This window comes from Octopus sinensis, linkage group LG5 (genome assembly GCF_006345805.1).
Source record: "Octopus sinensis linkage group LG5, ASM634580v1, whole genome shotgun sequence".
Taxonomy (NCBI): Eukaryota; Metazoa; Mollusca; class Cephalopoda; order Octopoda; family Octopodidae; genus Octopus; species Octopus sinensis.
The window spans coordinates 14,288,817-14,316,316 of NC_043001.1; the positions used below are offsets into that span (position 1 = coordinate 14,288,817).

The 27,500-nt window shown below is 40.0% G+C and overlaps 1 protein-coding gene and 1 pseudogene across 1 annotated transcript in view; both read right to left on the bottom strand.

Moving 5' to 3' along the window:
• Positions 1-27,500, bottom strand: part of LOC115211830 (RAS guanyl-releasing protein 1) — a 55,467-nt gene that overhangs the window by 21,994 nt on the left and 5,973 nt on the right. Inside the window, exons 2-8 of the mRNA XM_029780540.2 lie at positions 27,340-27,500; positions 23,133-23,319; positions 14,505-14,585; positions 13,346-13,447; positions 7,033-7,148; positions 4,193-4,331; positions 1,022-1,058 (exon numbers count right to left, since the gene is read on the bottom strand). The exon at positions 27,340-27,500 is cut by the window's right edge and continues 54 nt beyond it. Coding sequence (XP_029636400.2) covers positions 1,022-1,058; positions 4,193-4,331; positions 7,033-7,148; positions 13,346-13,447; positions 14,505-14,585; positions 23,133-23,319; positions 27,340-27,500 — 823 coding nt within the window. The remainder of the gene's footprint in view (positions 1-1,021; positions 1,059-4,192; positions 4,332-7,032; positions 7,149-13,345; positions 13,448-14,504; positions 14,586-23,132; positions 23,320-27,339) is intronic.
• LOC115212442 lies at positions 12,416-12,588 on the bottom strand (annotated as a pseudogene).

Genomic DNA, 27,500 nt, shown 5'->3' on the forward strand with positions numbered 1-27,500 from the left:
AGATTTTCCACACCAAGATACTCTTTCACACCTGGTTGCTCACCAACCCTCAACTGTTTGTGAGCAAGGTGATATTCACCCCACCCCACCCCACTTGTCCTTCAAAACAACAAAAGACACAAAAGCAGATTATTTTTTTCACAAAAGATTGTAAACAAACATTACAGGTATAAATGGAACACCTGCTTACATTTGGCAAGCGATATCAAAACAGGAAGACACAAAAATACCTATTGCATAGATAGGTTTCAGCTTTCAGTTTCTGTCTGCCAAATCCAATCTTTGTTACGTACATATGTACACAGACACATAATATTTTATTTCTTTATTGCCCACAGGGGACTAAACAAGGACAGACAAACGGGTTAAGTCAATTACATCGACCCCAGTGTGTATTTGGTACTTATTTAATCGACCCCCAAAAGGATGAAAGGCAAAGTCAACCTCGGCCGAATTTGAACTCAGAATGTTAACAGATGAAATACATATTTCTTTACTACCCACAAGGGGCTAAACATAGAGGGGACAAACAAGGACAGACAAATGGATTAAATCGATTATATCGACCCAGTGTGTAACTGGTACTTATTTAATCGACCCCAAAATGATGAAAGGCAAAGTCAACCTCGGCGGAATTTGAACACAGAACGTAGCGGCAGACGAAATACAGCTAGGCATTTCACCCGGCATGCTAACGTTTCTGCCAGCTCGCCGCCTTATAGACAGACGAAATACCTATTTCTTTACTACCCACAAGGGGCTAAACACGGAGGGGACAAACAAGGACAGACAAACGGATTAAGTCGATTATATCGACCCCAATGCATAACTGGTACTTATTTAATCGACCCCGAAAGGATGAAAGGCAAAGTCAACCTCGGCGGAATTTGAACTCAGAACATTAGCAACAGATGAAATACCGCTAAGCATTTCACCCAGCATGCTAACGATTCTGCCAACTCGCCCCACCTTTACACACAGACACATAACACAAACTCAATGATAATACAAGTATATCTACCTTTACATTTCCATCCTTGTTTAATGAGGCCCCAAAGCTAGAAAGAGAAATAATATATATTATATTAAACATATTATATTAAAACCATCATCATCATCATCATCATCATTTAATATCCACTTTCCATGCTGGCATATTTAACCCTTTAACATTCAAATTACTTTCTCAAGTATATTGCCAAATACATACACAAGGTATTAGATGGCCCAGGGCTAAAGTAGAAAAGACTCATCCAAGTTGCTATGGAGGGGGATTGAACCTCAAGCCTCCTGGTTGTAAAGTGAGCCTCCAAACAATACAGCCATGCCTCTGCCTATAGACAGCCAGGACCTGATCCTAAAGATTCTTCCGGTTTACTGTATGTATGTGTGTGTGTGTGTGTGTGTCCATGTTTGTGCATGTGTGTTCATGTCCATGTATGTGTGTATGTGTGTGTGTGTCTATGTTCATGCATGTGTGTGTATATCCATGTCCATGAATGTACATGTGTGTATGTGAGTGTATGTCCATGTTTGTGAATGTGTGTGTCCACGTCCATATATGTGCGTGAGTGCGTTTGTGTGTGTGTCTGTGTGTGTCCATGTGTGTGCAAGTGTATGTCCATGTCTGTGTGTGTGTCTGTGCATGTGCACATGTGTGTGTGTTTGTATGTCTATATATGTGAATGAGTGTATGTGTCTGTGTGTGTAATCATATACATATGTGTGTTTGTGTGACTACGTCCATACATGTGCATGAGTGTGTATGTGTATGTATGTGTACATGCATGTAAATGTGTGTGTGTGTGTGTATCCATGTTTGTGCATATATGTGTGTGAGTATGTCCATGTCCATGTATATGTGTGTGTTGTGTGTCCATATATGTGCATGCATGTGTGTGTATGACCATGTATGTGCATCCATGTATCTGCATGTGTGTGTATGTCCATGTCCATGTTTGTGTGTGCATATGTGTGTGTGTTGTGTGTGTGTTGTGTGTGTGTGTTGTGTGTGCATGTGTGATGTCTGTGTGTGAGAGATAATGAGCGGGGGGGGGGGACTGTGAGATCTAACATTTGTCATCTGACACATAAAACTAATGATGTCTTAACAAAGGGTAATTGAGATAATTGTTTGCTTAACAGTTCTAAACTGGTCTTTGTCAGCTTACACCACATTTATATCACAACCACCACCACCACCACCACCATCCACCACCTTCCACCACCTTCTGCCACCACCATTCGACACTACCACCACTACCATTGTTACAACCACCTCAATCAGCTACTACCACTACTACCACCATCACTACCAAAACTACCAAAACTACCACTGCCACCACTTCCACCACCACCACCACTACCATCACTACTACCTTCCACTGCCACCATTACCAAAACTATCATCACCACCTTCCATAACTACCACCACCCCACCACTACCACCACCTTCCACCATCACTACCACCACTACCAAAACTACCACCATCAATACCTTCCACTACCACCATCACTACTACCACCACCACCACCATCACCACCACCTTCCACTGCCACCACTACCAAAACTACCACCACCACCACCTTCCATAACTACCACCACCCTACTCATCATCATCATCATTCAATATCTGCTTTCCATGCTGCCATGGGTTGATTGGTTTGACTGAAAACTGGTAAGCAAGGGAGCTGCACCAAGTTCCAATCTGATAAGGCAAAGTTTCTACAGCTGGATACCCCACGCGCCACCAGCACAGGTGCCACTGACATGACACTGACATCGGCCACAACTACTACCTCACTCAGCTTCACAGATCTTCTCAAGCATGATATATCACCAAAGGTCTCAGTCACCTGTCACTGCCTTCGTGAGGCACAACACCTCAAACGGTGCATTTTTACGTGCCACCGGTACAGGTGCCAGTCAGACAGCACTGACATCATTCACAACTAAGATTTCATTTGGCTTGACATGTTTTCCTAAACACAGCATATCGCCCAATGTTCAAAGGGTGCTTTTTATGTGCCAGTTATGCAACACTGGGCCACAACTAAGATCTCATACATCATTTACATTATTTACATTTGACGGATATTTGTCCTCATCTTGTTTGTTGTTAACACAGCATTTCGGCTGTTAAACCCTCCAGCCTTCATCAGGTGTATTGGGGAAATTTCAAACCTGGGTTCTCATTCCTAAGATACCAGTATTAAGGAAGGATAGGAAAATATTAGATTTATAAGCATTAAAAATTCACTCCATAATTGCCCATGGGCATATGGTGTAGTGGTTAAGAGCACTAACCCCAAGATTCCGAGTTCAATTCCAGGCAGTGACCTGAACAATAACAATAAAAATAACAATAATAATAATAATAATAATAATAATAATAATTTCAAAATTTCCCCAAGATGAAGGCTGGAGGGTTTATCAGCTGAAACGTTGTGTTAACAACAAACAAGATGAGGACAAATATCTGTTGAATGTAAATAATGTAAATAATGTAAATAATGTACATGATTCCTCATCTCTTAAATATAGAACTGTACGATCTCATATATAAATGGGTTAAAATAGAGAGGAAAAGCAACACAATAAGGCAAGGACATTTAATTTCATGTAATTCAATCTAAAAGTTTACCCACATAACGAATGGCAAAAAATAGTACAAAATGGTAAAGACAGTCTCTGACAGCTGCTTCTGGGATATCCCAAATATTGGAGCATTGCATCAAGTAAGTTGGAGATTCCATCATCAGAGAAATATAGGTTAGATAGTGGAAGAATGTTCCTCATCAATGATATTTGATATCCACTCTGTGTGTGTATGTGTGTCTCTCGGTGGAATTTGAACTCAGAATGTAGCGGCAGCGGAAATACCGCTAAGCAGTTCTCCTGGCATGCTAACGTTTCTGCCAGCTCGCCGCCTTACACACACACACACAATACCATACTGGATTTAAATTGTCTGAAAGAGCCTGCTAGTTTTTGGAAATATCCAACTAAATTCAGATGCAAAATTTACAGCGCTAGTTCAAATCTCTCATGGGAACTTGAACTAAATTCTCACAATATCATCACAACATTTTGTAGTCAGAATCAACAGAATAAGTATTATATGCATGTGAAATACAATTTAAAAAAACGATAATAAAGATGAAATGATTTGATTAATTAATGATGTCTCACCAGTCCAGTACAATGAGTACAAAATGTTGGTTGAAAATAGGTTTTCTCGTGAAAATCATGTTTGAAGCTGCTTCGCAGTGAATGGCAGTTGGCACGTATAAAATATGTTTTCATTTCGGATTTGCTTATCATACCATCCCTGCAGTGACGAAAAAATAGAGAGAGAGAGACAAATAAATAAACAGAATAAATAAAACTCCCTTACAAATAATTTCATCTGAGCAATATGCAAAAATCCAAATTCGTAAAATCATCATCATCATCATCATTTAACGTCTGTTTTCCATGCTAGCATGGGTTGGACGGTTCGACCAGGGTCTGGGAAGCCATGGAGGCTGCACCAGGCTCCAGTCGGATCTGGCAGTGTTTCTACAGCTGGATGCCCTTCCTAATGCCAACCACTCCATGAGTGTAGTAGGTGTTTTTTACATGCCACTGGCACAGGGGTCAGAGCAGGCTGGCAAACAGCCACGATTGGTTGGTGCTTTTACGTGTCACCGACACAGACACCAGTCAGGTGGTGCTGGCATCTACCACATTCGGATGGTACTTTTTATGTGTCACCGGCACAGGTGTCTTAACTACAATTTCCATTTGATTTTCATTTTGATGTTGGTGTTGACGTATTTGACTCAATAGGTCTCCTCAAGAACAGCGGGTCACTCTACGATCCAAGGTTAGCACAGCAGGCCACCCTGCGAGCCATGAACTCACTTGATAATGATGATGATGATGATGATGATGATGATGATGATGATGATGGTGGTGATGATGATGATGATGATGATGATGATGATGATAATAATAATAATAATGATAATAATAATGATAATAATAATAATAATAATAGTAATGATGATGATAATATTAAAAATAATAATAGGTGCAGGAGTGGCTGTGTGGTAAGAAGCTTGCTTCCCAACCACATGGTTCAGAGTTCAGTCCCACTGTGCAACACCTCATGCGATAGCCTCATGCTAACCAAAGCCTTGTGAGTGGATTTAGTAGATGGAAACTGAAAGAAGCCCATCATATGTGTGTGTGTGTGTGTCTGTGTTTGTCCCCACCACCATCGTTTGACAACTGATGTTGGTGTGTTTATGTCCCTGTAACTTAGTGGTTCAGCAAAAGAGACTAGACTTACAAAGAATAAGTACTGAGGTCAATTTATTTGAGTAAAAAAAAAGACGGTGCTCCAGCATGGCCACTGTCAAATGACTGAAACAAGTAAAAAAGGAATAGTAATAGTAATAATAATAGAGCTGATTAGTGTATGGGAGTGCATCAACAGTGAAAGAAGAAACATGGCAGAATATTTGGTAAACAGCAAACAAGACCTGCTACAATATGCTGCAGAAGGATTTAACTAAAATGGACTTGAGAGTGCTCGTGAATTCTGATCAAGAACAGCCAGCGAGGAGAAGAAACCCTCCTCTACATGAAACCAACAAATGAAAAGACAAGGAAGCTTCATGGAGGTGGTTTAACAATTGTTAAGCAATTATTAAAGGTTGACCTGAAAAAGAATACTGAAAGCCTAATCATCGCTGCCCAAGACCAGGCATTAAATACCAACTCAGTGAAAAAGTCTATATACCACACAAGTGCAACAGACTTCTGCAGAATGTATGGGAAGAGGGTCGAATGCGTGACTCACATTGTTATCATCATCATCATCGTTTAACATCCGCTTTCCATGCTTGCATGGGTTGGACGATTTGACTGAGGTCTGGTGAACCAGATGACTGCACCAGGCTCCAGTCTGATTTGGCAGAATTACAGCTGGATGCCCTTCCTAACGCCAACCACTCCGAGAGTGTAGTGGGTGCTTTTACGTGCCACCAGCACGAGGGCCAGTCAGACGGTACTGGCAACGGCCACTCTCAAATGGCGCTTTTTATGTGCCACCTGCACAGGAGCCAGTCCAGCGGCACTGGCAACGACCTCACTCGAATGGTTTTTTTCACGTACCACCAGCACAAGTGCTAGTAAGGCGACACAGGTAACGATCAACTCGAATGGTGTTCTTAACGTGCCATCGGCATGCGCAAAAAGAGAACAAGCATGGACACAACAAAGGAGCCCAAAACCTCCACTGGCTACTAAGCCGTAAGTATGGATATGTGGTTACGGATACTTGGTACCAACATACACCGGAAAAGGTAATGGGTGAAAAGGGGAATGTAAAAATCCTCTAGGACTTTGACTTCTTGGTAGTTATTCTATCAGTCTCTTTTGCTGAACTGTTAACTTATGGTGATGTAAACATACCGACACCGGATGTCAAGCAGTGGTTGGAGACAAACAGAGACATTAAGATAAACACACACACACACACAAAATCATTCAACAGACTTCTTTCAGTTTCTATTTTCCAAATCTACTCACAATCCTTTGGTCAGCCCAAGAATATAATCCTTTCTACTATAAGCACAAGGCCTGAAATTTGGCGAAGGGGTCAGTCAATTACATCGATCCCAGTACGCAACTGGTACTTAATTTATCAACCCCGAAAGGATGAAAGGCAAAGTCGACCTCGGCGGAATTTGAACTCTGAAAATAGCAATGGACAAAATACCGCTAAGCGCTTTGTTCAGCATGCTAGCAATTCTACCAGCTTGTCACCTTACGTTATAGCCCAAGATTATAATGGAAGACACCTGTCCAAGGTGCCTCACAGTGAGTCTGAACCCGGAACCTTGTGGTTTGGTAGCAAACTTCTTACCAAACAGCCAAACTTGTGTCTATAAACAAAATTTTAATAATCAAAAAATTATGACTTTTATAAAAATTTGCATATGAATAATCAAAAATGAAAATAAAAAAATGCCGGTTCTTACTTGTCAGCATCAAGGACACAAAAGGAATCAATGAATGGGAAATTTCCTGCAATTGCTTCGAACTCAGCATTACAGATGAAGCCATCTTTGTCGTGGTCATAGTTCTTGAATACAGCCTGAAATGGGAATCAGAAAATATGTCTCAGATAGAATTAGTAACACACCCGGACACTACTCTCTCAAGTTCTAGAACTCCTGGGGCCAATTACCCAGTTTCCTAGGAGTCCTAGGGTCAGTTATCGAGATCCCAACATTCCCCTGAATGGGATGCAGTCTGTTGCAGGGTTACTCTTTTACAGGTGATGCCCAGTCAGATAAATTGAAACTACAATCTTGCAATCTTAAGTGCAGCACCCTAACCATGAGGCCATTCACCTTCGCTTTGCATATTTAAAAATATAGGAAACCAACCATCTCAAACATATTCCAAAAATTTTGCACTCTCTCTTACACACACACACACACACGATCATTTGCTTGTTTTAATTGGAGCAATAATAATACACATTATTAAGAGCCTCAACAGGTTTTCACAAGCAGACCTGTTGAACAAGCAAATGATTGTGTGTGTGTGTGTGTGTGTGTGTGTGTAAGAGAGAGTGCATAAAGACCTGTTGAAGCAAGTGAAATCGAAATTGAAATCGAAATCAAATCCAATGACTAGCATCCGTGCTAGTTGAGCACTAAGAGCACCATCCAAGTATGATCGTTGATAGAGCAGCTGACTGGCCTCCGTGCCAGTGGCATGTGGAAAGTACTATTTGAGTGTGATCATTACCAGCATCACCTTACTGGCACTTGTGCGAATGGTACATGAACAAAACATTCAAGCGAGGTCATTGCCAGTGCTGCTGGACTGGCTCCTGTGCAGGTGGCACATAAAAAACACCATTTGAGCATGGCCATTGCTAGTACTGCCTGACTGGCCCTCGTGCCGGTGGCATGTAAAAGCACCCACTACACTCTCGGAGTGGTTGGTACCAGGCTTCAATCTGATCTAGCAAAGTTTCCACAGCTGGATGCTCTTCCTAATATCAACCACTCCTAGCATGTAGTGGGTGCTTTTTATGTGCCACCACTCAAAGGTGTTTCTTACGTGCCACCTGCATGGGAGCCAGTCCAATGGCACTGGCAATGACCATGCTCAAATGTTGTTTTTCACATACCACATAAGGGTAAACTCTTCTTTTTCTTTATTACCCACAAGGGGATAAACATAGAGGGGACAAACAAGGACAGACAAACGGATTAAGTCGATTACATCAACCCCAGTGCATAACTGGTACTTAATTTATCGACCTCAGAAGGATGAAAGGTAAAGTCGACCTCGGTGGAATTTGAACTCAGAACGTAACGGCAGACGAAATACCTATTTCTTTACTACCCACAGGGGGCTAAACACAGAGGGGACAAACAAGGACAGACAAAGGGATTAAGTTGATTATATTGACCCCAGTGCATAACTGGTACTTAATTTATCAACCCCAAAAGGATGAAAGGCAAAGTTGACCTCAGCTGAATTTGAACTCAGAATGTAACGGCAGACGAAATACGGTTACACATTTCGCCCGGCATAGTAACGGTTCTGCTCGCCGCCTTTATAAGGGTAAATGCTTCGTCTGAAGAATAAATATCACCAGTAATTTCTCCAACTGTAAAGATTTTACTAGACGAAGTGCCGGGTTTAATATATTCGTGTTTCATTGCAGAAAAATATGTTTTCTTTTCTATTAAAAACAAAAGTAAACAAAGGCTTTGGGGGACACCATTAACAATGAGTCACAAACACACTCGACTACAAAGATGCAACATGATCGGTTGAGTCTATTTTTAGTATTTCATCTCCTTTTCCTACATGTGCAGTTCATTACCACTTTAATGGGAATGCAGTAGAGATTGAATTTAGGCTGTTTCTGCTAACACCGGGGACACGGCACGATAAGGTTAGAAAAGTGCTGCAAATTGACAGGAGTTGTTATCAGATATTGTTGTAAATGTCAATTGTTGATATTGTGGTTGTTCATGATACGTTGCGTAAATGTTATTTATGAATATTGCTGTACCATATTCGCTGGTGTATGAGATGTACTCCAGCGTAAGATGAACTCATATTTCGCAAGGATATTTTGTGGTTAAAAAAAACGAATTTAATACATTTAACCCTTTAGCATTCAAAGTAGTCTGTGAGATGTAATGCTTGTTTACTTTGCTTCAAATAAATCATGCATTGCTTTGTAGCTTCAAGATTCCAGTGATGTGATTGGATATTTTTAGAATGACATTGTAGGCTACATTAAAACAGGTGGAATATTTGGGCCAGATATATACATACCTATATCATCATCATCATCATCATCATTTAGCGTCCGCTTTCCATGCTAGCATGTGTTGGACGGTTCAACTGGGGTCTGTGGAGCTGGAAGGCTTCGTCAGGTCCAGTCAGATCTGGCAGTGTTTCTACGGCTGGATGCCCTTCCTAACGCCAACCACTCCGTGAGTGTAGTGGGAGCTTTTTATGTGCCACCTGCACAGGTGCCAGACAGATATATGTATATATATATATACATATATATATATATATATATTATATATATATATATATAATATATATATATATATATATACATTTTTTTTTATTTGAAAACCCCACTAGAATGGGAGAAAGCGCTAATGATCTAAATGATATGATATATATGTAAAAAATGTAATATATAAATAAATATCTGTAAATATAAACCATCCGATCTTCTGATTACCTCATTTCTTCTAATATATATATATATATTTATAAAGGTAGTGGGTAGTGATTTTCTTCACTACTTCAGGGAGTGACGACCCTGCCTGACACAAGTCTTGGGCTCAGCTGGCTCCGGCTGACAGTACCCGGTATGGGTCCCTATCCAGGGTTACGGAAAGGAGACAACCTTCAAAGAAATCTGGAGTGGGCCCATAGGTGGTTTAGTGTTTGACTCAACACTCTTCTGGCAGCTCCTGCAACCAAGCTGGTGCCAAATGTAATGCTCTGCACTTCTTTGGACTACGTCAGCAAGGTCGAGAGAGGAATTCTGATGATTGGGCTACCAAGGATTTTCTTACATCTAGCCCTGGTCAGCACAAAACTGGAGAGGAAACTGGAGAGGACATGAAATGTAAAAACCAGACTGGATTAGTTTCTGCGCAACTCCATTGTCTCCTGAGACAAAAAGATGCCAACAATATATATATATGTGTGTGTATCTAGCTGTCTGTATGTCTGAAATCTAAAGGCTATCCCACTGATGAAAACTGGCTTTCAGTGAATATTTTTTTACTGGAAATAGTTAGAAACCATGGTCTGGGAAATAGTTTTGAGATGGTAAACGTTTTAAATTTTCATTCCTTTCGAGAATTTATCCTTTTTGTGGTTTTGAAACTTCTACTGCTCTTTCTAGCACAACACTTTCCTATTTGGAAGCCTCTTATTGTATTTCTATATGAATAATATATAGTCTAGTGACTAATTCGTTTTTGTGCTTGGCCGATGGTAATAATGATTTATTATTACCCTATGTACTATGTTTATATATATGTATATGTATGTATGTATGTATGTATACGATGGGCTTCTTTCAGTTTCCATCTACCAAATCCACTGACAAGGCTTTGGTCGGCCCAAGGCTACAGTAGAAGACACTTACCCAAGGTGCCATGCAGTGGGACTGAACCCAAAAGCATGTGGTTGGTAAGCAAGCTGCTTATCTGCACCTAAATGGCTAGTTTAAATGCAATAAGGTTGATCATGCACTTGATATACATCTATTATATGGTTTCATAAGATGCATAACAATTTTTATTACATTTAAGAATTAAAGAAGCGTGTTTTTTAATCCAGGAATTATGAGAATTGCATTTTTGATGTAGAGCTTTGCATTTTATAATAATCTTTCTAGTTTATTTTTATTGTTTATTATATTTTAAAATTTTATCTTTTTTTTTTTGCTAAATTTTTTCTTTATCTTTCATCTTTTACTTGTTTCAGTCATTGGACTGCAGTCCTCCAGGTTGCCAGCTCCGGTCAACCTGTCCAACCCATGCCAGCATGGAAAACGGACATTAAACGATGATGATGATGATGATGATGAACAGCATAATAACAACAAAAGCACAAAAAATGATAAATTATTTTTAATAGGTGCAGGAATGGCTATGTGGTAAGTATGGTAAGTAGCTTGCTAAACAACCACATGGTTCTGAGTTCAGTCCCACTGCATGACACCTTGGGCAAGTGTCTTCTACTATAGCCTCGGGCTGACCAAAGCCTTGTGAGTGGATTTGCTCGGAGGAAACTGAAAGAAGCCTGCTGTATATATACATACATACGTGTGTGTGTGTGTGTGTGTGTGTGTGTATGTATGTATGTATATGTGTGTGTATGTGCTTGTGTATCTGCATTTGTCCCCCCCCCCAACATTGCTTAACAACTGATGCTGGTGTGCTTATGTTTTCATAACTTAGCAGTTCGGCAAAATAGACCAATAGAATAAGTTTTAGGCTTACAAAGAATAAGTCCTGAGATTGATTTGTTCAACTAAAGGCAGTGCTCCAGCATGGCCACAGTCAAATGACTGAAAAAAGTAAAAGAATCGGCACAAGGTCTGAAATTTGGCAGAAGGGGCTGGTCGATTACATTGACCCCAATATTTTTCTGGTACTTTATTTTATCAATCCTGAAAGGGTGAAAGCAAAGTTGACCCCCAGCAGAATTTGAACTCAGGACGTGAAACACTGAAAGAAATTCAGCTCAGCATTTTGCCCGACCTGCTAACGACTCTGCCATCTCACTGCCAAATAAAAAAAAAATTATAAAGACAATGATGATGAAAATAAACAAAGAAAAAGCAAAACAAATATTAAAAAAATATTATTATTGTTCTTGTTGTTATTGCTGCCATCATCATCATCATCATAATCATCATCATTGTATCTGGAATTTAAGATATTTGTCCTATTTTTTTTCCATGTCAACAGAGCTATTTCATAAGAAAGACCCACAAGGGAGTTAACTGTTGAAGTCATTTTCTTCTCTCTGTGTCTCTTACTCTGTCTCTCTCTATCTATCTCTATCTATATATCTATCTATCAAAACACCACTCTCACCGCCACCCCTACCCCCACTGTTATATGAGAAAACAAATGTCAAATTCTTTCCATGGCCAATATCAAAAGCTGGCAGGGAGTCCATTCGAAATCACGCACCTTTCTTACTTTCTCATCATTTCATGCCTTACTCCACATTACGTGACCTGGATCCACTACACCACACACACACACACACTTTTACTCTTTTACTTGTTTCAGTCATTTCACTATGGCCATGCTGGAGCACCGCCTTTATTTTATTTTATAGTTTCGGACTGAATCCTGGAAGTACTGCTATACCAGGCCAACCCATGGCAAAGGCGGAGCAAGCCCCTAACTCTTCGCCTCGTTCTAAAAATCAGTTCAATATCGATGGCCCCAAATAGGGACCGTATCAGATATTAAACATTGATCTTAGCCAAAAGCATCTAAATCAGTCATGCTGGAGCATCACGTCCATAGGTTTATAGGTGGTGATAACAACCCCAGGACTTATTTTCACTCTTGTACAGCAGGTGTAGGCATGGCTGTGGGGCCAGGAATTTGTGTGTCTATGCATGTGTGAGTGAATCCTCATTTATTTATGACATTCTACATAGAAACTTATTTTATTTACATTATTTACATTTGACGAATATTTGTCCTCATCTTGTTTGTTGTTAAGACAATGTTTTGGCTGATATACACTCCAGGTGTCTTGAGGAAATTTTGAACATGGATTCTCATTCCTAAGGTATTTATCAATATTATTATTATTATTAATAGGTATTTATTAAGGTATTTATCGATATAATTATTATTATCAATATAATTGATAATTAATTATATCAATTATATTAATAATAATAATAATATCAATATTATTATTATTATTATTATTATTATTATTATTATTATTCAGGTCACAGCCTGGAATTGAACTCGGAATCTTGGGGTTAGTAACCCGCGCCATATGCTTGTAGGCAATAATGGAGTGAATTTTAAGGCTTATAAATCTAATATTTTCCTATATTTTAGGAATGAGAACCCAGGTTTGAAATTTTTCCAAGGCACCTGATGAAGGCTGGAGGGTATATCAGCCAAAACGCTGTGTTAACCACAAACAAGATGAGGACAAACATCCATCAAATGTAAACAATGTAAATAATGTTCATAATTCCTCATCTCTTAAATACAGAACCGTATAGAAACTTACCTCCACCATGTTATGCACGTGTTTGTTTATCGTTTCAGCATCTGGTGGACTTACTCCTGCAACCCAGTCAGCGAACACAACAGGCTTTGTAGGAGTAACTGGCTGCAAAACACAAAACACATAGAAACACATAGAAAGAGAGATTTAGAGACATTTCAATGTTGGATGCAGCATCAGCAGCATTGTCATCATCGTTGTCATCGTGTCGTGCCGTCACCGTCATTTTGATGTCTGCTTTGCCATGCACACAAGGGTCTCATAACTGACAAAAAACTGATTAGATTTTGGGGTCGATTCGTTTCCGGACAAGGATTCTGGATTATTTTTCCTGTTTTTTTTTTACTTAATTTCTGAGAGCAATCAGGTTCATTTTTAGTATTCTCGTTTGTGAGAGCATTTGTATATTTCATATATTCTCATTTTAAAAACCATCTCTGTTCAATCGTTGAGAGGACGTTGGTGCAGCCTTGGCAGAGATTTGTGCTCTTGTTACTATTATCATTATCATTATTATTATTATTATTATTATTATTTAGGTAGTGGGTAGCAATTTTCTTCACTACTTCAGTGAGTAAAGACCCTGCCTGACATGAGTCCCAGGCTCAGCTGGCTCCGGCTGACAGTACCCGGTATGGGCCCCTATCCAGGGTTACGGAAAGGAAACAACCTTCAAAGAAATCCGGAGTGGAGCCCCGTGGACGGTTTAATGTTCGACTCGACATTCTTCTGGCAGCTCCTGCAACCAAACTGGTGCCAAACATAATGCTCTGCACTTCTTTTGACTACGTCATCAAGGTCGAGAGAGGAATCCTGACGATTGGGCTACCTAGCCCAGTCCTGCGCAAAACTGGAGAGGAAACTGGAGAGGACATGAAATGTAAAAACCAGACTGGATTAGTTTCTGCACAACCCCATTGTCTCCCGAGACAAAAGGATGCCAACAATTATCTTTATTATTGTTATTGCATCTGTCTTTATTTTGGTATTAAAACTGAAAATATCGACTGCTTTTTTTTTTAAAGTTTGGACCTGGGTTTGCACCTCCTGAGCAAATTTCGTTCCCATGTTTCTGCCTGAGAGCATCGACAACAGCAAAATAAGACAGAAGACAAGAAGAAGAAATGGCGAAAGTGAAAGAGGTTGATATAGAATGACTTACTGCACTCAATGATGACCGAGGCTCCCGTGCGAGCGATAATTCATAGATATTATCTTCTGTATAATGCATATCAAGAGACAACTGCAAACACAAAAAAAAAATATAGTAAATATGAGATAAATAAAGAAGAGAAAATTATTAAAGATGATAATCATTAACAACAACAACAACAACAGTAAAGATCAGTTTAAAAAGCATTTCGATGTCCAATAATTTTAAATCCAGGTTTGTCCCCGTTAACGGAGGTGGCCAGATCTGCCTCACTCTTACACCAACAGCTCTCGCACCATCTCGCCCAGTTTTGGGTGCCCTCCCTCTTCTTCAAGTCAACCCTCCCAATCTCCTCCTCCATCTGTCCCCTTCACGTTTTCTTTGGTCACCCTTGCTTTCGCGGTTAATTCACTTTAAACTCAAGCACTCTCCCCAGAACATGATCCTGGTCCCTCCTCGACACATGTCCATACCTATTTCTTTCCTACCCACAAGGGGCTAAACACAGAGGGGACAAACAAGGACAGACAAACGGATTAAGTCGATTATATAGACCCCAGTGCGTAACTGGGACTTAATTTATCGACCCCAAAAGGATGAAGGGCAAAGTGGACCTCGGCGGAATTTGAACTCAGAACATAAAGACAGGGGAAATACCTATTTCTTTACTACCCACAAGGGGCTAAACACAGAGAGGACAAACAAGGACAGACAAATGGATTAAGTCGATTATATCGACCCAGTGTGTAACTGGTACTTAATTTATTGACCCCGAAACAATGAAGGGCAAAGTCGATCTTGGCTGAATTTGAACTCAGAACGTAATGGCAGACAAAATACCTATTTCTTTACTACCCACAAGGGGCTAAACAGAGGGAACAAACAAGGACAGAAAAACGGATTAAGTCAATTACATTGACCCCGAAAGGATGAAAGGCAAAGTCGACCTCGGCGGAATTTGAACTCAGAACGTAAAGACAGACGAAATACCGCTAAGCATTTTGCCCGGTGTGCTAATGATTCTCCCAACTCGCCGCCTTATGGACACATGTCCATAGCACCACACTCCATTAGCCCTTGCCAGCTGTTCCACCGATTTCTCTAACCCCAGCATCCCCATCAAGTCCTCAGCCCACCTTTCATCCATTTGTTTTTGGTGTTATTGTTATTATGCAGACAGTGACTTCGAAGTTTCAGCCTGTTAGCCTTCATTGAACTGCTCTACATTTGTGTTTCTTTTGGGTTTTATATAATCTTTGGTAAGTTGCTTTTCTGCAGAAAGTGGAGCTATGTGAAATGATAATTTGGCTTCTTGGACACACATTAGGGGAACAGATGTATAAAAAAGGGGATAGAAAAGGATAAAAGGTAATATATTTCTTTCTTGCTCACAAGGGGCTAAACATAGAGGGGACAAACAAGGACAGACAAAGGGATTAAGTTGATTACATCAACCCCAGTGCGAAACTGGTACTTTATTTATTGACCCCGAAAGGATGAAAGGCAAAGTCGACCACGGCGGGATTTGAACTCAGAAAGTAACGACAAACAAAATACCTATTTCTTTATTACCCACAAGGGGCTAAACATAGAGGGGACAAACAAGGACAGATATAGGTATTAAGTCGATTACATCGACCCCAGGGCAAAACTGGTACTTTATTTATTGAACCCGAAAGGATGAAAGGCAAAGTCAACCGTAGTAGAACTTGAACTCAGAAACTAACAACAAACAAAATACCGCTAAGTATTACGCCCAGCGCACTAACATGTCTGCCAGCTCACCACCTTAAAGGATAAAAGGTTATAGGGATATAAGGGTGTTTGGGTGTTAATGTGTCTAATCAATCATCTATTTTTTTAGGTTAGAGGCTAAGTTTTGATCATTGAATGAAAAGTGAATACACACACACACATATAATACATCAATTCCTGTAAGATTATATGTGCTTTACGTATTTAATGCTTTCATGCAACCATTTTCAAAATCAAAAACAGGAATATGAAATTATCAACCAAGCCATATAAGTTTACCATAATTAGCAAAAATATTTATTTTCATCCATTTCATAAAAACCGTTTCTTTCAATATATTTCTTAAATGACGGAAGGAAATTAAAATGTGTATGGGAATTAAGGCAAAGTATGAAAACGGTTTATAATTTCGAAATGTCATTAATTCCAGGCTTCATTTTCAGAGAACCAATATGAAAATCAACTTTAAATGGTCATTGGATAAATTTATCTCAGAACAGAAGTTTTGTTCTTAAGAAATTTTAAAGAAATTTGCTCACACAAATACATGGTACTAAGTGCTGAAAGAAAAGCCCGAATAAAATTTTTCAAATGAGGAAATATTTTAGTTAAGACACCCGTGCCGGTGACACGTAAAAAGCACCGTCCGAACATGGCAGATGCCAGCGCCGCCTGACTGGCATCTGTGTCGGTGATACGTAAAAGCACCAACCGATCGTAGCCGTTTGCCAGCCTGCTCTGGCCCCTGTGCCGGAGGCACGTAAAAAGCACCCACTACACTCACGTAGTGGTTGACGTTAGGAAGGGCATCCAGCTGTAGAAACTCTGTAGAAATTAGACTAGAGTGAGCCTGGTGCAGCCTCCATAGCTTACCAGACCCCGGTCGAACCGTCCAACCCATGCCAGCATGGAAAGCGGACGTTAAATGATGATGATGATGATGATGAAAAAACATATAAAAGATGATTAAATTTGCTTTCTTATGCATGTTTTTTAATATGATGTTTGATTGGCAGGTTATCAGTTCTAACCGAAATTCATGTGGGAGTTCTACACAGCTAAAGTTTAATGAATTCAGGAAAAACCTGATTTCTTCCACTTTGGCATCACCGTTATTGGAAAAGTGCTCTTGAGAAACAACTCTCCTCAATTCAGAAATGAATTATTTCTTTCACAAATGAAGAAGAAAAGATTCATTCCACTTTCTCGACGAAATTCCTCAAAACATGGGAAACGAGCCAAATTATTAATCTTTACCTGGGCTTCAAGTAACGAATCTTCTACCTTGAATACCTTGATGCGTGTGAATAGATCACAGATCAAATTGTTTCTTGACGCCCCCCCCTCACCTCCTTGCAATTTTAGATTAAATTGGTTCATGTGACCAAGCCTGTCAAATCCATAGAAATGTTAATCTCTACAGCTTGTCACCATTTGAGGAGGAGGAGGAGAAGAAGAAGAAGAAGAAGGAGAAGGAGAAGAAGAAGAAGAAGAAGAAGAAGAAGAAGTAAGAAGAAGAAGAAGAAGAAGAAGAAGAAGAAGAAGAAGAAGTAAAGAAGAAGAAGAAGAAGAAGAAGAAGAAGAAGAAGAAGAAGAAGAAGAAGAAGAAGAAGAAGAAGAAGAAGTAAAGAAGAAGAAGAAGAAGAAGAAATGGCAGCAGTTCTGGTTGGTTCTTCTCTCTTAGAAATATTTCAATTTCATTTCTAATATAAAACACTTTTAATAGGACCATTCCACAATTCAGCCATCAAACTGAAGTGTGATATAAGACAAGTCCTGAAACACAAAATCAATATCTGCTGAAGATCATGATGATTAATTAGGAATGTGGCAGTAAATGAAATTCCCAGCTAAGACAATGGGGTCTCATGACACACGGCATAGCAACATAGCAGCCAAATATGTGGGACATAAGGTTTGTCCCTGTATAAATACAGTAAGGAAACATAGACTGTTCCGTCTGGGGAGAGTCATTTCCTTTTTGTGCCTTATAATGTAACACACTCACCGGTGAAATTTCCACTTAAAAAGCACCATCCGTTCGTGGCTGTTGCCAGCCTTGCCTGGCACGTAAAAAGCACCATCCGATCGTGGCCGTTGCCAGTCTCGCCTGGCCCCCGTGCCGGTGGCACGTAAAAAGCACCATCCGTTCGTGGCCGTTGCCAGCCTCGCCTGGACCCTGTGCCGGTGGCACGTAAAAAGCACCATCCGTCCGTGGCCGTTTGCCAGCCTCGCTTGGCCCCCGTGCCGGTGGCACGTAAAATGCACCATCCGTCCGTGGCTGTTTGCCAGCCTTGTCTGGCACCTGTGCGGGTGGCACGTAAAAAGCACCCACTACACTCACGGAGTGGTTGGCGTTAGGAAGGCATCCAGCCATAGAAACACTGCCAGATCAGACTGGGCCTGATGCAGCCTTCTGGCTTCACAGACCCCAGTTGAACCGTCCAACCCATGCTAGCATGGAAAGCGGACGCTAAATGATGATGATGATGATTTTCCTAAAATTTTCGTTGCATCTTGCAACCTTTTCAATAGTCTTGAAAATAACGGACAGAGTCAAGACTATTGAAAAGGTTGCAAGACGCAACGAAAACTTTAGGAAAATAAAAATAAGAAAAAAGTGGAAATTTTACCGGTGAGTGTGTTACATTATAAGGCACAAAAAGAAAATGACTCTCCTCAGACACAACAGAATATGCTTCAACACACGAACTCATATAAAGAATCTTGCAAACCAAATCCAAAAACAAAATAATCACCTAATTTGTTTTTTTTTTAAATGTTCTACAAAAAAGGTGCAGGAGTGGCTATGTGGCAAGTAACTTGCTTACCAACCACATGGTTCCGGGTTCATTCCCACTGCGTGGCACCTTGAAGCAAGTGTCTTCTACTATAGCTTCAGGTCAGCCAAAGCCTTGTGAGTGGATTTGGTAGACGGAAACTGAAAGAAGCTCGACGTATATATGTATGTATATATATATATATATATGTATGTATATATATATATATATGTATGTATGTATGTATGTATGTGTGTGTATACGTTTGTGTGTCTGTGTTTGTCCCCCGACATAACTTGACAACCGATGCTGGTGTGTTTACATCCCTGTAACTTAGTGGTTTGGCAAAAGAGACCGTTTGTAAGCATAAGTACTGGGCTTACAAAGAATAAGTCCTGGGGTCCATTTGTTCGACTAAAGGCGATGCTCCAGCATGGCCACAGTCAAATGACTGAAGCAAGTAAAAGAGTAAAAGAGTAAAAAAACTATTTTCCTTAAATAAATTTTATTTTAACGTTATAATGTCTCCGCCCTGCCTAAAGCGGAAAAGAACTAACATCCTGTTTACAGTTTTAGAAAATGACATTTAAAAAAAAGGAAAGTTTAAAGCGAAACTTAGAAAGGTTTGCATCTTTTCAGAATGGAAATTTTTTTTTAATGTGTATAATTCTACCATTTGCCAGAATTTTCTCTGACACTCACCTAATTCTACTATCAACTTCTTTCTTACAATGCATATTTCTAACCTAAGGTCGACATCACAAATTTATGATGGAGTGAAAGAAAAATATAGGTTAGTAAATTACTTAATTGATCCCCAGGTCTTAATTAGAATTTATCATTCAAACCCTGAAACAATTTTAAATTCAGAATGTTTTGAAGTCATAATGAAAAGGAACCACAAGGCATTTCTGCCATTTCTGAACCATTTCTGCCTCTTTCATGTAATCATATCTGGTATTAAGGAAGGATAAGAAAATATTAGATTTATAAGCCCTAAAATTCACTCCATAATTGCCCATGTAGTGGTTAAGAGTGTGGGCTACTAACCCCAAGATTTCGAGTTCGATTCCAGACAGGGACCTAGATAATAATAATAATAACCCAGGTTCGAAATTTCCCCAAGATTTCCAGCATTGATGAAGGCTGGAGGGTATATCAACCTCAAGATGAGGACAAATATCCGCTGAATGTAAATAATGTATCATCATTTAATGTCCGTTTTCCATGCTGGTATGGGTTGGACAGTTTGACTGAGGTCTGGAGTCTGCACCAGACTCCAATCTGATCTAGCAATGTTCCTACAGTTTCATGCCCTTCCTAACGCCAACCACTCTGAGAGTGTAGTGGGTGCTTTTTACATGCCTCTGGCACATGAGCCCATCATGCAGGCCTGGCATCAATCACATTCAGATGGTGCTTTTTATGTGCCACCAGCTCAGAAGCCAGTCAGGGGGCACTGGTCACAACTACGGTATTGGTTTTGCTTGACTCAACATGTGTTCTCAAGCATATCATATCACCTGACGCATCAGGGATATTCTTAACAGGGCCAGACATTCGTGGCTGCAATCTCACTTTAGTTGCCGGGTCTTCTCAATCACAGCACATCTCCAAAGGTCTCGGTCTCCTGTCATTGCCTTTGTGAGGCCCATTTCAAACATACTGAATTCAAATCAAGAACTTGTTTCCTCTTAGAATTTACCAAGTATCTTTATGTGTTTTTTTTTTTTTTGCCATCTGAAAAGTACCGTATTATTCATGCATAAGTTGCCTCTCCAATTTAATATTAAATCTTGGTATAAGATTTTTCCCTTCATTTTCAAACTTTGCCTCATCTACAAATCACACACCAATTTTATTTCAGTTAAAAAGAAGTATAAAATCATAGAACTTATACACTGGCAAATGCTGTAATATTTCTTTGAGTATTGAGATTTTTTTTAGACTGGATTACTCTTCTACTCCTTTTTACTCTTCTACTTGTTTCAGTCATTCGACTGCGGCCATGCTGGAGCACCGCCTTTAGTCGAGCAAATCGACCCCAGGACTTATTCTTTGTAAGCCTAGTACTTATTCTATCGGTCTCTTTTGCCGAACTGGTAAGTTACGGGGACGTAAACACACCAGCATCGGCTGTCAAGTGATGTTGGGGGACAAACACAGACACACAAACAAACACACAAACAGATATATACATATATACGACGGGCTTCTTTCAGTTTCCATCTACCAAATCCCCTCCCAAGGCTTTGGTCAGCCCAAGGCTATAGTAAAAGACACTTGCCCAAAGTGCCACGCGGTGGGACTGAACCCGGAGCCATGTGGTTGGTAAGCAAGCTACTTACCACACAGCCACTCCGGCGCTGGATTATCTATAAATGCACAACAAAGTCATTTCCTTTGGATGTTGCACAAATTAATTGATTTAATTAATACAATTAGTTAATTATTTCTAAACGGTTGAAACCTATACATACAGAGATCATTGGCAGCTTTGCCATTTTGTTATTGCAACAGCATTCTGTCGAACAAACAAGCGAGTGGAAGTGTACAGCTGTACATGTACATATTTTTCTATTTTATTTCTTTCTTGGTTCTATTACGGGTGTCAAACCATGAATAGAAAACGTGAAAACGATCCGGTCAGGTTTTGTTACATTTGCAACAAGGTAACGATGTCTGATCAGCATTCTAAAATTACTCGGTTCGTAAAATCATGTTACCATGATTACTATTTTGGAATCAGACGGAGAGAGAGAGATCGAGATAAACATTTTTTACTCTTCAGATATGTTCTAGAATACGAGTTGAATGCTTAAAACAATGGAATAAAGCTAACATGAAATTTCTATCTTTCGGTGATAGAATAAAAGAATAAAAGAATAAAAGAATCATATAACAGATGGTTATTTTTGTATGACTCACCCAGAAAATCAGTTTATATTTTAAAAATGCTAAAAATAAATTGCTGTTCTATTTTACGACCATTGAAGTGTAGTTTATATTTGAAGTATTCTTTAAAGCAAAGATTTTAATGCAGAATTTTTGGTAGCAATAAAACTAAAGGAATATTTAACCATTATGAAATTTACAGATGCAGGAGAAAAAAAACAAGTAGCACTCTGTCAGTTATGAAGATAAGGGTTCTAGGCGTAGGAGTGGCTGTGTGGTAAGTAGCTTGCTTACCAACCACATGGTTCCGGGTTCAGTCCCACTGCGTGACACCTTGGGCAAGTGTCTTCTACTATAGCCTCGAGCCGACCAAAGCTTTGTGAGTGGATTTGGTAGACGGAAACTGAAAGAAGCCCATCATATATATGTATGCATATATATATGTATGTGTTTGTGTGTCTGTGTTTGTCCCACCTACATTGCTTGACAACCGATGCTGGTGTGTTTACGTCCCCGTAACTTAGTGGTTTGGCAAAAGAGACCAATAGAATAAGTACTGGGCTTACAAAGAATAAGTCCTGAGGTCGATTTGCTCGACTAAAGGTGGTGCTCCAGCATGGCCGCAGTCAAATGACTGAAACAAATAAAAGAGAGTCCATCAGTTCAACAGAAAAGACTGCTTATAAAATTAACCTGCAAGTGGCTGAGTGCTCTACAGACACATGTACCCTTAACAAAGTTCTCGAGGAAATTCAGGATAACAAACAGTGTGACAAATCAAATTCTTTGAATTAAAGGTAGATCTCATTTTCGCCAGCTGAGTGGACTGGAGCACTGTGAATAAAAGTCTTGCTTAAGGATACAATGTCCCACTGGGAATCAAATTCACAAACTGATGATTGTGAGTCAAATAACCTAACCACTAAACCATTCACTTCCACACGACAGATGTAAATACAAAGAATAAACACCATGTTTTGCATCCTGGTGTCTTTTCTTATTTCTTTACTGCCCACAAGGGGCCACACACAGAGGGGACAAACAAGGACAGACAGACGGATTAAGTCGATTATATCGACCCTAGTGCATAACTGGTACTTATTTAATCGACCCTGAAAGGGATGAAAGGCAAAGTCGACCTCGGCGGAATTTGAACTCAGAACGTAGCAGCAGATGAAATACCACATTGCTGTGGTATTGTACTTACCCGAAGAGTATTAACAAGGTCCATATTGGTATCAAGAGGAAGGTTTTCATTTTGTAGGCAAGTGAGTTCTTTAAAGATTTGATAAAGTTGAACCATTTTACGGAAGTGAATTAAGCTGGTGGAGACCCCATCAACTTTGTCAGCAAGGGCTGTATGAAGTGAAATCAAATCCTTTAAGTGAACCCCTCTGAAAATGAAATACAGTTTATATTTAATGTAAGAGAATAATTTGGGTTGGAATTATACATTTATAGACTGAAATAATGAAGTTGGTTATTAAGCAGGACAATTATGGCTGGAAACCTGGAAGCAAGCACAGCTGTCATCGCTATCATCATCATCATTTACATATATGCAAGCATGAACACACACACACACTACATGGTTGTCAAGTTATATAAAGGAATCAATGGGTGGGAGTCACATGGACTGCACTCAACAGATTAACATCTAAATCAGGAATTCATTCTTTATATAGAGATGAATAACAATTTTTTTCTAGAATGCTCTATCAAAATATTGGTTTCAAATTTTAGCACAAGGCCAGCAATTTCGAAGGGTAGGGCTAGTCTATTACATCAACCCCAGTACTAAACTGGTACTTATTTTAATGACCCTGAAAGGATAAAAGATAAAGTCAACCTCAGCGGAATTTGAACTCAGAACGTAACGGCAGGCAAAATACCTATTTCTTTACTACCCACAAGAGGCTAAAGACAGAGTGGACAAACAAGGACAGACAAACGGATTAAGTCGATTATATTGACCCCAGTGTGTAACTGGTACTTAATTTATCGACCCCAAAAGGATGAAAGGCAAAGTTGACTTCGGCGGAATTTGAACTCAGAACGTGACGGCAGATGAAATACCGCTAAGCGTTTCACCTGGCGTGCTAACAATTTTGCCAGTTCACCACCTCATGTGTAATCAAAATATTACCAGAGATTAATCATCATCATAATTTGATGTCCATGTTCCATGCTGGCATTGGTTGGACAGTTTGATATGATCCGATGGGCCTAAGAACTGCATTGCACTTCAGTATTTGCTTTGGTATGGTTTCTATGGCTGGATGCCCTTCCTAATGCCAACCACTTAACAGTGTGTACTGGGTGCTGGTTTCATACCACCAGCACTAGTAGGGTTGCCATAAATCTTACAAGACTATAAACCCTGACACGAGAGAGAGAGAGAACTTTATGCTAGGAGAATAAGGAATTGAGAGAAAGGGCTGGAGTAGAACAGGCTTTTTGCTGTAGGCAGCGAGCTGGCAGAAACATTAGCACATCGGGCAAAATGCTTAGCAGTATTTCGTCTGCCGCTACGTTCTGAGTTCAAATTCCACCAAGGTCGACTTTGCCTTTTATCCTTTTGAGGTCGATTAAATAAGTACCAGTTACGCACTGGGGTCGATATAATTGACTTAATCCCTTTGTCTGTCCTTGTTTGTCCCCTCTATGTTTAGCCCTTTGTGGGCAATAAAGAAATAAGAACAGGTTTCTTGCTGTGGGGGAGTGATACAAGTACCCACATTTTAGAAGAGAAGGTAGGGGGATGGGGCTGGAAAGTGATGACGAGAACCTTCAAGGTACAAAGTGGGTTGGAATGAGTGGAGCAGAGGGGCCAGAAGTGAGTGGAGGGGTAAGGGATGTCCAAAAGTGCAGGGCAACAGGCTAGAAATAATGATACAGTTAACAGGACAAAAGAGAGAAAACATGCCATTGGGTAGGTTGTAGGAGCAGATGGGGAAGAGAGAGAGGCAGGGACAGTGCATAAGGAGGGGGGTGAGATATATGATGGGGTGGGGAGAGATAATTTGGTGGCACAGCCGAGGGGAGGGGGTACTCAATGAAAATATGGATGGAGAGATCAGTAGTAATGGAAGAATAACGGAAAATAATTGAAGTGGCTTTGGGTCATAAGAAAACTGTTCTTAAGAAGCTTTCTTGGTGCCCCAGCTTGGTCTCAGCCTCTGGCTGAAACAAGTAAAAGATGAAAAATAAGAAAACGATAATTAAAAGCAAACAGCTTGACGAACTAGTAAAAGAGTTAATTATGAAAAATAATTTTAAAATTTTGTTTTTTAAATCTTCCAAAATGTAAAAACTGTTTCATGACATTTAGAAGATAGCCATTGGTCAAATCCTTTCATCACATGATGTAAAGCAACTTCAGACATCATCGCATCAAAGTAGAAAGGAAATAAGAGAGAGATGGAATTTTTCAAAGTAATGTTTTCCAGGCGGCGCAAACGTCTAAGGAAGGATTTGAAGTAAGAAACATTGGGATGATTGTTAAGGAAGGAAGGAAAATAACATTTTTGGTTTTTGTTTTTTATTCTCAGGGGATAAAAATGATATTCGTTGTCATTGAAACGTTGGTGGTGAACAGTAATATTTAGCAGATGGTGCTTTATCATTCATCAACACCTACAGTACCACTACCACCATCATCAACACCACCACCATCAACACCACCACTATCAGCAGCAGCAGCACTACCATCATCATCATCAGCATCATCATCATCCCCACCATCACAACCATCACCATCACAACCATCACCATCATCATCATCACCATCATCATCATCAGCTCCACCACTACAACCATTATCATCACCATCATCATCATCATCATCATCACTTCCATCAACAACATCATGGTTACCAAAACCATCACCTCCAACACCACCATCACCACCACCACCACCACCATCACCACCATCATAGTCATCATCATCATCATCCTCACCACCACCACCATCATAAAAACTACCACCACCACCAGCATCATTACTTCCACCACTACCACCACCATCACCTTCACAACCATCATCAATTTAGTCCCTATTTATTTTATTTCCTTTATAAGTTAGTCAGGAAAGGACAGGCAAAAGCCATGCCCTTTGCAGGCCCTCTTAGAGGGGTGCAGCTGATGCAGCTAATACCCAGCCTAAACATCTGCAGGTGAAACTGTAGGTAAGTAGGGAACTAACAGACAGGCTCAGGGGCTTACAAAAAGAAGCCCTGCTAAAGGAAAAACAAAACACTCAATCAACCTATTGGTTGAGTTAAACCAGCTTTACAGAATGGATACACAGTGTATTGAACCAAGCGCCATCTGCTATGGGTGAACAGCATTTAAAATTGCTATCTGTGTATCATACTAAATGTATATACTTCACTGAAAGGCATGATGTTGTGGTTTTTCCCTGAGAGGAAATCTCTTCATATCTTCTTTATCTTTATCTTTTACTTTTGTTTCAGTCATTTGACTGCGGCCATGCTGGAGCACCACCTTTAGTCGAGTAAATCGACCCCGGGACTTATTCTTTGTAAACCCAGTACTTATTCTATCGGTCTCTTTTTGCCGAACCGCTAAGTGACGGGGACAAAACACACCAGCATTGGTTGTCAAGCAATGCTAGGGAGACAAACACAGACACACAAACACACATGCATACATATATATATACGTATATACGACAGGCTTCTTTCAGTTTCCGTCTACCAAATCCACTCACAAGGCATTGGTCGGCCCGGGGCTATAGCAGAAGACACTTGCCCAAGATGCCACGCAGTGGGACTGAACCCGGAACCATGTGGTTTGTTAGCAAGCTACTTACCACACAGCCACTCCTGCGCGTATAGAATTGTTATGTTAAAAATATGAAATAATGGTAAGAAATTCTCAAGGGAGCTGCATAGCAGACGGTCTTCAGAGAAGAAATCTGCCTGAGGCAAGTGTTTTAGCCCTTGATTTCTTACACTCTAAGGGGGTCGGGCCACATCCTGGTCATGACTCTTGTATGCCCCTCTACTGACACATTTTAGCCACTTGGATATCGGAGCCTTATGCATTTAAACTGCTTGGAGATTTCATCTAGTTGGAACTATAAAGTGATTGGCATTAGGAAAACCATCCAGTCGTAAAAACCATGCCAAGGCAGACAACAGCACTTGGTGCAGTCCTCTGGCATGCCAGCTCTTGTCGAAACCATATAAACCTTGCCAGCATGGAAACCAAATGTTAAATTTTAAATGATGATGATGATGATGATAATCATTAACAAAAGAAGAGAAGGAAAAAGAAAAGAATAACAATACATCGTTAAGGTACCACACCTATGAAAGTTTTAAAAAAATGAAAAAAAACATGACAAAAATAGTCTGCAATTAGTAAGAAAGAACAGTGTGTCCACTTACAATATAGGTACTCGAAAACCCGTACACTGTAGATATTGGCGCCGGTAATTACTAAAATTGTTATTGGTAGACAATAATTCTGTCAATTCTATGAGGAGTTTCTGTGTATCTGAAGACAAACATGCATTGGTCTTGCTAAGTCGAGCCAAAGCACTGTGAGT